General features: G+C 35.8%; 1 protein-coding gene across 4 annotated transcripts in view; it reads right to left on the minus strand.

Annotated features, from left to right (window-relative positions):
• LOC150092429 (uncharacterized) overlaps positions 1–15390 on the minus strand; it is a 366960-nt gene that overhangs the window by 66486 nt on the left and 285084 nt on the right. For all 4 annotated transcript variants that reach the window (XM_090415095.1, XM_090415093.1, XM_090415094.1 and 1 more), the window contains 2 exons: positions 14164–14347; positions 4456–4835 (listed from right to left, as the gene is read on the minus strand). In XM_090415095.1, the coding sequence (XP_090271221.1) occupies positions 4456–4835; positions 14164–14347 (564 nt within the window). The remainder of the gene's footprint in view (positions 1–4455; positions 4836–14163; positions 14348–15390) is intronic.

Consider the following 15390-nt stretch of genomic DNA (forward strand, 5'->3'; position numbering starts at 1 on the left):
TATGTGTCATTGTTGGACCGTTTAAAAGAAGAGCTGAAGAAAATGAGCCAAGATTGGTGCACAAAAGTGCTCTTTTGTCAAGACAATGCACCGTCCCACATATCGGCAATCACAATGGCAAAATTGCACGAATTGAGGTTCAAACTGGTTCCACATCCACTGTATTCTGCGGATATATGGCCCTGTGTGATTTCTTGTTCCAAAATGAGGATATCATCAAGGGATGTCGATGACTATTTTGCACAATTTGACAAATCCTACTTTTTAGATGGGATGAAAAAATTGGAAACTCACTGGACCAAATGTGTAGACCTCGATGGAGGCTATGTTGAGATATAAAGGTGATTTTTCCCACCCAAAAAATGTGTTTAACTTATTTTTTTACAAACTGTTCAAACAACCCTCATACACTTTTGAGCCTTTTGAAAAGATGCAGCACGTCAAATTGTTACCATTTTAGTAGTTTTAAACCACTTAGAAGGTGAGGCTGGGTGAGCTCTGAGACAACAGCACCTAGATAGAGGCTGAGATTGGTTATTGTGTCAAGCAATCCAATTGAACGTTGTCATTAGTTATGAGTTTCTGTTTTTGTTTTCTGAGTTTCATCGGTTTTGAGTGCATGAAGTGTGAACTGACGCGGTAGGCAAGTTTTTATATATAATATAGACAAGTTTTTAATATATAATTTTCGATAAATTTATAACTATTTTGCCCATATTTATAATGGGAAACAGTATTGTAGTTGAAGGAGGTAATGCTCGTCCTCCTCTTCCAAATTTTACACCTTTGAGTAATTCAAAAATACTAACCAAATAGAGCATTCTCCTTTGTTTTCTAATATATCTTAAAACAAACACATCGTCCCCCCACTCTGCACAGACTTGGTTACAATTAACTGATAAATTAAAGTATTCAAAGTTATTCTACAGTTAATTGCATTAGATCAATGAAGATGAACACTGATGTGCTATGCACTCTTAAAATTTCTATACATCGATAAAAATGCAACCATACAGCAGCCAAACTGATATGAATTTTGTAGTGCCGGTTGCATAATTGAAATGGGTATGTGATGCCAATGATGTGTGTGTGTGTGTGTGTGTATTACCTACCACCTTCTGTGCTTAAGATTTCAGGATAGGTATTGCACATGTTAGCTTCCTCACTGCATTCTATAATATTTTACTGTTTAGTCTATGAGTGAGGGGGGGGGGGGGGCTGGAAAGTTCTGATAAACACAGACAAAAATGATATTAAAGCAACCGATATAATCACAAGAAAGAACATACTAGTAGCAAAGTTATAAAGGTAACTTATGTTCTAATATCCTTGTATATTCTTTCTTGTGGTAATATCAGCTACTTTAATACAATTTTTGTTCATTTTCCAGAGTTCAATTTGTTCACACCTCCATATCTTTCCCATCCTTCCAGCTTTAGCATACATGGGAGTAGGCAAGATTTATTATCATACTCCACTACTACATCAGTCACAGATTGGTAGAGCCATGACAGTTTGCACAATACCATATTTCTGCCATTTAAATCTTATTGGATTACAGATTTAGAGTATAACAGGACTGTACACATATCCAGCGTTTACAAATGGAGGTCTGGATGTGTCAAAAGTAAAGATATCCTTGTTGTAATGATGACCATCCCAAAGATCGTATCTTTAAACTCTGAACAAAAAGAGATCCCATCCTGACATCACACATCTAAAAGATGTCTTTTATGAGATGCTACCCTATTTGGTATTTTCTCCCCAATGAGGTTGCTCAGTTTCTGAATGTTGCTGGCATGATGAAGTTTCAACAAGAATGTCACCCAAACATAGTTTGATTTGGTTTAGGATCTACTGTCACAAGACAAATAAATAGCATCTCATGCACGGAAAAACCAGATGCAGTAAACAAAGAAGTGTAGAAAAAGGGAATATAAAAACAGTATAAAAAATAAACACTGCAATAAGTTTTTTTTATATATTATGAACTGCCTGTAATCAGTATAAGGGATGTAGATGGAGAAACAAGCTGACCTAGATACATCATCTGCAGCCTTGTTTCCCTTAAATCATAACATTGTGCTTGGGATTCAACAATCACAGATCCAAAAGTGGCCTCCATAATAAAGATATTGGACACAAGAGTTCACTGGATGTTTTATGGAGGCACAAACTTCTTATTGACTTTATAGAGAGCTTCATAAGTTTGAATACATAATACAAGTTCTATGGCATGCAACTCAGCAATAAAGTTGCAACATTCTCATGGGATACGAGTAGATATGTTGTCTGGGAAATCAGCTGCAAACCTACAACTAGAGCCTCTAAGTCTGAACCATCTGTGTAGAAAGATATAAAATCAGAGTATTGACAGTCTACAAGCAACTTCAAAGAGCTACTGGTAGGCCATTAGAGGTGGAAAGTTTGGGTAAACAGCAAAGAAAGGTTGCAAGGAAGTCCGCACAAACGCTGCAGTAGTGGTGTATTTGGTGGCATCTTTGCAATGTCGTCTACTCTTACCAAGAGCCTCTAGGGATGCTTTTGTTTGCAAACCAAAGGGACATTGGCAGATAAATATTGTACAAATTCTCCCAAGGTGAGCAAAACAACTGTCAGTTATATAGGATGGTTTGACAAGGAATTTATTTTAGCAGACAACTGCTGATATCAACAATGATAGTTCAATTACTTCAAAGTGAAAGGTCCAGTTGCAGTTTTCATTGCTTGGTGGTCCAACCATCATAGTGCTGATTGTGGCAGAAGCATGATACAAACAGAACAAAGAACATCTGTTGGCACCCCAAGAGGTGGAAGCTATGGTGAGAAAAATGTTCTCTGCTGACTAGCACTTGTCATGCAATTGGTGGATGAATAAGAAAATTTTTTGTCAAATACAAGTCCCAAGAACTTGGTTTCCAATATAGCTATGATTATAACGTTCACCTTAGTCTGAGTTCCAGATCAGGACATGTAGACCATGTCTGCAGCAAAAAATGTCCTCTGCTGTGAAAATCTAAACCCATTTACAAGTGCCTATTTAGAAAGAAGTTCAACAACTTGCAGCAACCATTTATCTATGATCCCCAATATTACATGAATGACAGGAGATGATGAAGTCATCCACATACAGGGCATTATGTTCAGATGGAGGAAGTTGTCCAGTTATCAAGTTAACCCTGATTGCAAAAAAACATGACACTTAGAAATTGTGGAACTTCCCCTTTCCTCTACCTTTTTTCATGCAGTGAGTAAGATATATCAAGGGCATGCAAACAATGTGGACAACCCAAAAACACCACCTGCCACATAGCATACAGAACCAACTTTGAAGTCAGTACACCAGGAGACTTCCCAACCAACTGGTGTATAATTGCACTAACCCCATATTTTGCTATTCATGAATGAAGGAGAGTTGGAGTAGTAGTATGGAGTGGTAGTGGCAATACGACCATGGTCTCATCACAATCTGCTGAGAATCTTGTCTACAGCACCAGAATAGCTACAATAGTAAGGTTTGAGGTGCAAATTACATCTTCAGAAAAATGTGAAATAGTTTAAGTTAATCAGAATAACAATCAGCTTTGGTGCCTTTTGTCTGTCAAATAGGATATAATTGCTCCTTCATTTCTGTTATTTAGCTCCAGTATCTCCACAGATATTTCTAAAAAAAAAAAAGTCTAGGCTATAACTTTTCATAATGTAAACTATTATCTGATCATGAGGTCTTATCATAGCTAGCTACTTATTGTAATGATTTTATTTTCAGGTGTACAATGAATTTTACATCCAAGTTTGAGACCACAGCTTTGTTTCCTAGCGGCTGGTAATAAATGGATTGAAAGTTCTAAGTTTGGTCCTCAAGAATTTTCTAATCAGTAGCTTGCCCATGGTACTGACACTAAGGTATTGTAGATTTACAACTTTTAGCAGCAGAACTCTGCATTAAAAGTTGATTTTGCTACCAGCTGACTCATACGAAACACATGCTTGGATATATATGTCTGAAAATGAGAATAGAATATAATCTTTAATGTCAAGAACAATATACTATCCTGTGCACTTCTACTATAAAGATTTCAAATCTAGAATATTATACAAAATTTCAAAACATCCCTTTTCTACTTGTATGAGCATATGACTTGTCAACTCCAGCATCTTTAAAGGTTTATGAAAAATGAAAGAAAAGTGAATTTCTTGCAAAGTATGAGGATTTAGAACCAACTGAATTTAGGATTCATCAAAAGTTAAAAACTAAATTCAGGTGGTTCTAATCCTTAGTCGTAAGGTATCTAAAGTTAGCATTCCCCCCTCCCCTTTAAATGAAGAAAAATGATAATTATCAGTCTCTTGCATGTAATAAATTATATAATAATGAGTTCTATATATATAAGAAGTGGTTTTATAAACTGCTTGAAAACTAAATAATTCAAAAACTAAAATAGTTTAACTCACCATATCTGTACAACTGTCTGTAGCTGACGAATTTCCAGATGACACAGAATTTTTTGGTGGAATGATTTTGCAGTCATTGCTAGGAGAAGATCTTTGTGAAGATGCTGCAGAAGCTGGTTGATCACTTACGTCAATACCACTATCGTGTTGGTCACTTCGATCAAAACTACTAGATTTTGATGAAGTAAGTGCCTGAATTTCAGTTGTTACAGTTGATGTGTTATTACTGCTCGTACTTATAGTAGTATTTGGGCATGAAGAAGTAGATGATATGGCATTGTTTGTTATTGAACTTGGAATGCTAGGTGAATGAGACCGCAGGGTATGAGTTATGGGCTTCTCCCAAGCGTTTACGGGTGGAGGTGGTGCTGGAGCTGTATCTGAAGAAAAAAAAAAAAAAAATTTTTTAATTAGATGGTAATCAGTTACTTAATACACACAATACCTGGAGTATTCAATCACCCAAGTTACCATAAGGAAAATATTCTGATTATGACCTTTGTTTATCCAGAAAATCAACATTGCCTATGGACAGCACATATAGCCTAGTATAGTTGCCATTCATTACATTATTTGAGTTCATCAATGGTTCATTTGACAAGGTTACATATTTTACAGTATGTGGTTTATTGAAATTTGCAAAGGTAATAAAGAATGCAGATGTATACAAAATCAAGAATTATGCAGATCAAGTCCCCCACCCCCCCATCTGATGGTTTTATTTCAAATAAACCATTATTATGGTTGAAGTTGGATAGTAAATGGTTGTTAATCAAATGCTTCTCATGTTCTTACCAACTTAATTCAAATGCATTACAAATCAAGTAAATATAACCATATTTCTGTAAAATGAATTCTAGTAGCAGATCATGCTTACCTTGCTGGTCATGAGATATTGTAAAGATGCATAAAATTTCCAAAAACATTTATGCAAACATGGGTTTTTATTTTGGGTTCTTAAGAGAGAAAGCAATATAACTGAGAGGAGACCTCCACATAGACATCAAAAGGAATGCAGAGAACCGACCAGGGCTTCTAAACTAACGTCCAATCCTCACCTTCTTGTGGTACACCTTGTTATGTATCTATCTGGATACTGAACGGAAGAGGATGGGCTGACAATTTGGGATTTAGCCGACCAAATTGTTTTCTTATTGGCTTAAACCAAAATTTCAAATGATGGTACAACATGACAGAATTTCATGCTGGCTGGGGCATTGCCTGGTTAAACAAGGCCCCAGCCAGCATGAAATTCTGTCATGTTGTACCATCATTTGAAATTTTGGTTTAAGCCAATAAGAAAACAATTTGGTCGGCTAAATCCCAAATTGTCAGCCCATCCTCTTCCGTTCAGTATCCAGATAGATACTGAACGGCAAACAGCAAAAAGTCTGCTACTGGAACAAATCTGAAAACACATCCCAACTCAACATCACCAGAGCTAAAGATCGGTGCTATCAACATAAGAAGCCTGAATGGCAAAGAAATGGAACTAGCTGAAGAATTAGATAAGTACCAGATCGACATAATACGAGTGACCGAAACAAAAAAGACAAACACTGGTGAGATCTTTCTGAGCAATAAATACAAAATGTTATATTCAGGTAATGACAATCAAGGAAAAGAAGGAGTAGCCATAGTATTCAACACAAAATACGAGGCTAATCTTCTTGAATGGCAGGCAGCCTCAAGCAGAGTGATTGGCAAATATCAGAATAGGGAATTGGACAATGAGACTTATTTGTGCCTATGGTCCCACAGAAAGTTCTACTAAGGTAGAAGTGGAGGAATTTTTTGATGCTTAGTATTCAACACTAAATATGAGGCTAATCATCTTGACAGCCAGGCAGTCTCAAGTAGAGTGATGTGGGCAAATATCAGAATTGGGGAACAGGACAATGAGAACTATTTGTGCCTATGGACCCACAGAAGGTTCTACTAAGGTAGAAGGGGAGAAATTTTTTGAGTGTTTAGAGAAAACAATTGACACAACGAAAAAGAAAAAGATGGTCCTTGTTGGGGATCTAAATAGCACAGTAGGAAACGATTGTGAGACATACAAAAATATTTTGGGAAAATTTGGAGAAAAGAGCAAAGCTAATAATAATGGCAAATACCTGTTGGATTTCTGCTCAGGAAATGGACTGGTTATTACTAACACCATGGGGATGAATTATAGATGATTGGAGTAGAGCTCTCATAGTATCCATATATAAAAAAGGTAAATAAAACTGAATGTGAGAATTTAAGAAGTATTTCATTACTGAGAGTTCCTGATAAGATATATGCAAGTATACTTGAGAAACGGATTGTGGAAGAGAAGCTTGGTGAAGAACAAGCTGGATTCAGGCCAAATAGAGGCTGTCAGGATCAGATTTTCACTTTACGACAGATAGTTGAAAATCATGGGAAAATAACAAAGATCTGTATTTAATATAATAAATTTAGTTTAATCCTTTATCCAAGTGTGAGCAAACAAAGTTTGGGCCTGAAAATATCTTCAGAACTGGGGTTAGGTGGTACAACACCGGGCAACTCGTTGCAAAGGTGGAGCAAGTTAACATCACTCCTATATCAGTATCTCCCATAATGCAAAACATCTCCTTGCGTTTATGTCTAATGTAATGCATTAAGGGAAGGGCCACTACCCAGACTAGTTTCGACCTTTATTGAGGTCTCTTCAGTGGGAGCCAGGCCCAAGTGGAGATACCAGGCAGAAGCATTAGCAAGGTCATCTCTACCTATAGGAGTTGCCAATCTGTATTTAAGTTTTGTAGGTGTGGAAAAGGCATATACTATTAGAGTGGACAAGGTGCCAAGAGAAAAGCTACTCAATACGCTACAGTTATATGGTGTCAATGGCGCATTATATCAAGCAATACTTAGTCTTTATTTGAGTTGTAAGTCAGCAGTTAGAATTGAAGGAAGTACAGTAAGATGGTTTAATGTTAAAAATGGTGTCAGACAAGGATGTACATTATCCCCTCTCATATTCATTATCTATATGGATCACATTATGAAAGAAAGTGGTATTAAACCTGATATCAAAATTAGAGGTGTTAATGTCAGCTCTTTGCTTTATGCAGATGATGTTATACTTCTAAATAAATCCACTACAAGTCTGCAAGATTCCCTGACTCAATTGAATAACTATTGTAATAGATATGGTATGAAGGTCAACATTAACAAGACAAGGACAATGAAAATAGACAGAAACATTGAAAATATCAACTGCATTGTGAATGGAGAACCTATAGAACAAATTAAACATTTCATTTACTTAGGCACGATTTTTAGAGAAGATGGTAAGTTAAATATGGAAATAGATAAGAGAATCAACAAAGCTGGTGTGGTAGGAAGTTAATGGAATAGATTTATATGGAATAAGAGAGGAATTAGCAAAACACTAAATTAGCTGTATACAAGACAGTGTTCAAACCAGTTTTAACTTATGGATCTGAGAGCTGGGTAAGAAATAAAACACTTGACCAAAGACTAGAGACCGCAGATATGAGAGTCCTGAGAAAGATTATGGGCATGAAAAGATGGCATCAATGGCAATATCATATTAAAAATGAGGATATTAGGAAATAACTTGATATTGTCACCATCCAGGAATGCATTAGCAGAGCCAATCTCAAGTGGTATGGTCATGTAAGCAGAATGGGAGAGGAAAGATTAGCAAAACAAGTGTTCTCTGCCAGTTGGCAGGAAAAAGACCCAGAGGAAGACCAATATATAGGTAGGTTGATACAGTAAAAAGTGCCTTAGAAGACAGAAATATAAGACCTGATAATATTGGAGTCTTGACATTTAACAGACTGATTTGGAGGAAAATTGTAGATAGGAAATTAGTAATGATGTAAGTTTTTCATGTAGTACTATCATATCCTGTACACCCATGGAGGATATATATTAGGAATTTGATGATGGGTTTTATTTCACAATCAGCTATTCTATGTTCAGAAGAGATCTTTCTCTATATTTACACAGCTATTTCTAATATTTCATATTTTTCTACCATGGGATTCAGACAACAAGCTGCACTGAATAGTGTTCCCATTTGAAATCTGAAAGTCCACATCACCTGATTTGCAATTTTTTACCATGTTTTCCTGTTTTGCACTAAATAAAACAGTTGTTCCTTTATTGAGAGGACATCACAGAATCTCCATCTGTAAGGTGAAGAATTGTTAATAGCACTAATTAGCTCAATCCAACACTTGTACTTTATTAAGTTAATCTCTTTCCATAAGAGATTATGAACATACACATTGGAAAAGAAGTTCTAATTATGATAATGTATATGTATGGAGATTTGTTTTGGGATATGATTTTGATGACCCCTAAGAGATAAGCTTCATGTTACACAATCAGCAGGATTTAGAGGCTGTTATAGCCTTGATCAAGAAAATATCTTTGGCTTTTGGAAACAATTTTAGAATAAGGCAGTTGCTCATATGCATACATATATACAGTAAAACCATGTTTTTACGTTGCAATTTACTTTATTTTCCGTTGGTCCTGCCTTAAGGCCTATTCTTACGATATATTGTTTTCCCGCCATTAACAACTTGATGTGGACGTTATTTCCTGTGATTTGCATTTTTTCCCCCTTGCGTGGCAATACTGATTTTCGAAGCTATTTCTGCGGAAATCTATGCATTTCTGTTCCCAGATGGCGTTGCTTTCGGCTGTAGTTTCACTTCCACCATCACGGTGACCTGCACGCTTGTAGCAGTAATGTAGTGATGAGCTATACCGTGATTTTCCAATCACAATATGAATTGATATTGCAGAATTTCTGCTACGTCATTTAGTGTGTGAAAGTTGCTTTCAAGTTGCGGTGGTGGATGATCCATGTTAGTAACATGGGGGAAAAAAATGTATTTCGGTAGAAGAAAAGATGGTAATTCTGTGACGTGTAGATTGGCATGCTGGAAGACGTGTGCATTTAGTAAAAGATCATGGATTCTCTGTGTCCACTTTGAACAGGATAGTTAAAAACAGGTCAAGCATTGAACTCAATGCAAAGCAATCTGGTGCTATGTCAAAAAAAAAAAAAAAATCAACAATTAAAGATTTTTTTAAATAGATAAATGTAAGTAATTGTAAATTCATTTATTTTCAGTTATTAAATTTTGTAATCTAGTATATAAACTCACATACTAGCAGTAAGTCATCTTTTAGCCTTTTTTAAATTTTTTTTTACATTTCCTGCTATTTACACCTTTTTTCCATAAGTCCCATGAAAAGTATAAAAAAAAGGGGTTTTTACTGTATATGTATATATATATTGTAAAATAGAGCTGAATACTTAAACCGAGAGTTAGATAAAAAAAAAAAACTAGTCGTGTTTAATAGTAAAACACAACTAGTTTTGGCTTATAACAGACTTCATCAGACGACATTATAAAAGAAAAGAAAAAACACTAAACACTGATGGTTAAAAAACTATAAACACCTTAGAATCTCTATACATAATTAGCATGAAAATTGTATTTAAATTTATATTTAAAGCTGTTCTTTCGTTTATTGCATTGTTGGAAAGTGCGTGCTTGCAGCATCACGTGAACGCAAGTACATGATTACAGCTGAATGACTATCTGGGGGGTTGTAGCTCAAGTTAATATTTAGATGTGCAGGTTTGAGGATGATTTTCCTTAATTCTACGATTTTTCTCTCCAATTCATCATGGCAATGAAACTGATCCTAATGATGAAAACTTGGGTTTTGATAAGGCACTGGCTCGCTGTCTCTTGTAAGCAATGTCCCTCGTGTGTTTCTCCATACGTAATTCAATAGATTTGTCCGTCTGGCCAAAATAAAGAATATCACAATCACACCATATTTTGTACACACCAGGATATTTAAGATGATGATGAAAAGGTTTTGGGTGGTTTATTAAGCAGCGGATTTTTGGAAGTGGAGTGAACAAAGTTCTGATATTGTATTTTCTTAGAACCTTGGCTAATTTTTGTGAAATTGAACTTATGTAAGGAATAGATATATTGCCTTTAAATGCATTTATTTCTTCTATGTGATGACTAGGAAGATTAAGAAGGAATTTTTCAATAATTCTTTCAGAATATCCATTAAGTAAGAAAATAGTTTTGAGATAGTTGATTTCTTTTTGAATTTCATTTGTGTCATCAAGAAGAGAGTGAGCTCTATGTCCCAAGGTAGAAATTATTCCAAATTTTTGGGGAGGAAAGTGATGGGACTGACTATGAAGATATCAGTTGGTATGTGTAGGCTTTTTATACATCGAAATTTTAAGTTTACCAGAAGAGTGGGTCAGTTTTACATCTAGAAAAGACAGGGAACTATCAGTTTCAAGCTTGGCTGTGAACTTTATAGTTGGATGTTGACTATTGAGATGTTCCAGGAAATCCATTAGGGAATCATGTCCATGGCTCCAAATGAGGAAAATGTCATCAATATAACATTTCCAAACTTTAGGTGTTAAAGCAAAGGAAGAGATAGCCTTGGCTTCAAAATCCTCCAAGTAAATATTTGCAAGAACAGGGGATAAAGGATTACCCATCGCCAGACCATGATTTTGCTTGTATATAGTATCTTGGAATCAAAAGTAACAGGGCTTGATGCAATGGGTAAGTAAGGCCAACATTTTTTTGGATAACTTGTCTTTGAGTAATGTTATGACTTCATCTGTTGGGACATTAGTGAACAAGGAAATTATGTCAACGTTAGTCATGATTTCATCTTCATTAACTGTCACATCCTTAATGTACGAAACAAAGTCCATTGTGTTATTGATAAAGGATGAAGACTTGTCTGAAAAACATTTGAGGTATTTTGCAAGATGTTTAGAAAGTTTGTACATTGGAGAATCAATACCTTCCACAATGGGAAGTAGTGGGGTGTTTTCTTCATGGATTTTTGGAACTCCATATATGCGTGGAATAAAAGGATGGAGAGAGCGTAGAGACAGACGAATGTTTCGAGACAGTTCAGTGGTAGTTTTTGATAAGTTGTTGGTACAATTTTGAAGTTCTCAAGTTGAATCTCTCTCAAGTATTGAGTAGGTATCACTTTGTAGTAATTCAAGCATCTTATTTTGGTAATCTTCAGAGTTGAGGATAGGTGTTGCATTGCCTTTGTCTGCAGGAAGAATAATCATATCTGTTATTTTTTAACCTCTTAATTGCTTTGCGTTCTGTCAAAGAAATGTTATCTGTGGGTGGTTTTGCATTATTGATAATAAAGATGGATTTAATATGCAGAAGTTTTGCATCTTGTGAAGGGAGGAATGAAGTAACTTTTTCTATTTTGGAAGGAGTGATTCTTTTGGGATAAATTTTGGAGAAGGAATAAAATTTAGACCTCTACTAAGGATGCTTTTTTCTTCGTCTGAAAGTATGTGAGAAGATTTGTTAATTATGACTTTGTCAAAGTTGATGTGGGGTTTTGAGAAGTTCCTATTATTTTGTACTCTTTTTAATGTTTCAAATTTTCTGATAAGATTTACTTTGTTATCATATTGTATTTGGGCTGCTTGAGATTCACAGTTCATATTAAAGATATGCCAACTCTCATTATCTAAAGATTCTTCTAGTATTTGAGCTAAAGTTCTTTTTTTTGATGAAACAGAAAAGAGAGAGTACGTTTTGTATCGGAGATTCTTTTGGCCAGATGGACAAATCTATTGAATTACGTATGGAGGAACACATGAAGGACATTGCTTACAAGAGACAGCAAGCCAGTGCCTTATCAAGCCATATCCTTTTCTCGGCTGATCCTAATAATGAAAACCCAAGTCATACAGTCTGCTGGGATAGATCTACCAACATCTTTCGTTGCCATGATGAATTGGAGAGAAAAATCGTAGAATCTAGAGAAATCATCCTCAACCCTGAACATCTAAATAATAACTTGAGCTACAACCTTCCAGATAGTCATTCAGCTGTAATCATGTACTGGCGTTCACGTGATGCTGCAAGCACGCACTATCCCAACAATGCAAACGAAAGAACAGCTTTAAATACAACTACGTTTTCATGCTAATTATGTATAGAGACTATATACATAATTAACCATCAGTGTTTAGTGTTTTTTCTTTTCTTTTATAATGTCATCTGATGAAGGCTGTTATAAGCCAAAATAGTCGTGTTTTACCCCCCCTCCCTTTTTTGTGTGTTTCCACTGGTCAGTTTGAAGGATGAAAAATTCAAGTTTCTGGAATGAAAAACAACCACCTCTGTATGAGACAGCCAACTTACCTATATTTGAAAGCTCTAGGATGGGGTTTGAAATCTGGTCTTTTCATCCAAAGGGCTTTCTCAACACTGAGCCACAGAGGCTCACTTCATGCTGCATAGATGACTTAAGACTTTCTAGGACAATTAATTTTTATAATCTAATTATAGTCTAATAACAATAAATTTGGATGGAATAACTTTGTGTCCTTAGCTGCATTTTTACCTCTGTACAAGATAGGCTCACAAAGTTCTGATCGGTTGTACATGAACGAAAATAACATTTTCGTTATGACTTTCCTGTCACTACTTTAAGCATATATATTCACCCTCTCCCCATTTTAAAACAAGTCTCATACTTCAGCATGTTTTTGTACCCCCCCAAAGTAGTCTGCTACCAGTGTTTTGACCCAATCTTCCATGGCTACTTTCATGCCAGCATTGCGGGTGCAAGACTTCCCAGTTGAAATGTTCAGTCAGTTTGCACGTTTAAGCAGAAGCTTGACATCATGCATTCTCAAAGATGAGACCTATTTCTTTTGTATGGAATAGACAGCTGCAATTATTTAAGCTCATAGTAAGCAGCGATGTTTACTGTTCCTTCCTTGAGGCATAAGGTCAATGAGCAAAATGTTACATGTGTTTCACAACAGTGCACAGAATCTTCCAGGAGGTAAATGTGTAATCCCCCCCCCCCCCACACACACACATTGGAATCCCACAACTAGGAAAAATTTGATTTCTTATTCATTTCACAATACAATAGCGAACTTGTGGAGTGTGAAATATGTTTTCCGTGTCTGTCTTGACTCCTGCAACATCAAACAGGTTTATCCCCACTACTACCACATGTGCTACTGATATAGATGACAGTGAAACGTAGTTTTTGGATATGCCTTGTATTTTTTAAGATAAAACTTCACCTTTATATTTTATTATTAAAATTATCTTTCCCAATTCTAATACAATAATTTTAATTTTGAGCATCTGTATCATATCAGGCATAAATGTATGCAATGTACCATCTAAGAATGCAAATGACACAAGATCCACATTTCTGATATCTTAAAAGGGATTAAAATGCTTCTAAAAACAGGGTAGATTTTCAAAATCCAACACAAGCATGTTGTGGTGCTACTACACCTCTCAGTTCTTGATGAAACAATAATATCTCCTTAAATTTAAACCAAATACAGTAGTATAGTACAGTTATGCTGTGAAATCTCGTAAAAGCATGGCAGTATAAAAAAAATAAAAAATAAAATAAAATGAGAGAGAGAGAGAGGAACGGGGGAGGACAGGGCAATCTACATTTGAAGTAAAACTACTGAACACACTGACATTTTAACTCTGGATTGTTTCCTAACAATTAAACTGATATAATTCATATGCTTACAAGAACTAAACAACAGGAACCATGATACCAATTAGTCAAAAAATGACAACCGAATGTCAAATTTCTTTATATATATTTTTATATTTTAATTACCTTTGACTGAATATTGCAAATTCTGCTTTAAACCAGCAGATTCTGAGGAAATTTCCCACGAAGTATTAGTTGAAGAAACTGTGGATTTGCTGAAGGTGAGCTGATTGTTTTCTCGCTGTTTTGCTAATCGTGGTGGCAGTCTACTCTGACGTGCCCTTGATCCACTTTTGTTTCGACTTCTGGGCTATAAAAAAAGAAAAAAAAAAACATGAAATATGGAAATTGATTATTATCAATAAGTAAAACCAAATTAGTTCAGCATCTATAGCTAGAAATACAATAAACTGATGATTATGTAGGATTTTTTGTAAAATGAAAGACATTTACTATGGCATGCGTGCTTGCACTTATAACTTTAAAATACGAAACTGAAAGTAGTATTTTATATATGTATATGAGCTCCATTCATGCAACTTGCCAAGACTTGTGTCACAAAAAGCTCTCCGAATATATAACCGTGCTAGCTACGCGAACAAATCACCGCCACGCAGTCGCTCTTAGCGGACATTAACGAAGCTATTCGTGCCGTCGAAGATGAGCTTTTGTACACTTTAAACCACGAACTTGGTCGATTTTACATGACGTCTCATGTACCGCTGCCGAAAAAAAATTGAAAAAAATACGAGGCCGACAGATGAAAAAATTCGAAAAATTAAAAAAGAACTCTACCCGCTTTTCCAAAACGTGCTACCAACACGGTAATCAACCTTTCTTCAGTCACCCTGAAGCACTTAACGCATTGTCAAGTGGACACAACTTCGCCATTGCTCCCAATAAAATACCTAGTGAGGATATGATGACCCAGATTGAACGCAGAATCCGCCACCTTCCACATCAAGTCGCCAACAGTGTACGACTGGATGTAGCCTGTGTCCTTTCCAAAGCAAGACCACCAAAAACCAACATATCCAACAAGGAATATAAAGCTCTACAGGAAATGAAGAATAATAAAGAATTAGTTATCACCAAAGCGGATAAGGGAAATGCAACTGTAGTACTTAACCAAAAGGACTACACAGGTAAGCTGAATGCTCTTCTATCAGATTGGGCCACTTACCTCCCTATCAATTACAATCCCACCAACTCTCAAATTAGAAAACTTCACAGGCTCCTTAAGAGAGTCACTTCTTGGCCTGTAGAAGTTACCAACAGATTAAAGCTGTTTAACTCTATACCCCCCCCCTTCCCCCCGTATTTACAAACTCCCAAAAATACACAAAGAAAATG

The sequence above is a fragment of the Typopeltis vanoorti genome, chromosome 26 (assembly GCF_054136105.1).
Source record: "Typopeltis vanoorti isolate ZY-2024b chromosome 26, IOZ_Tvanoo_1.0, whole genome shotgun sequence".
Lineage (NCBI taxonomy): Eukaryota > Metazoa > Arthropoda > Arachnida > Uropygi > Thelyphonidae > Typopeltis > Typopeltis vanoorti.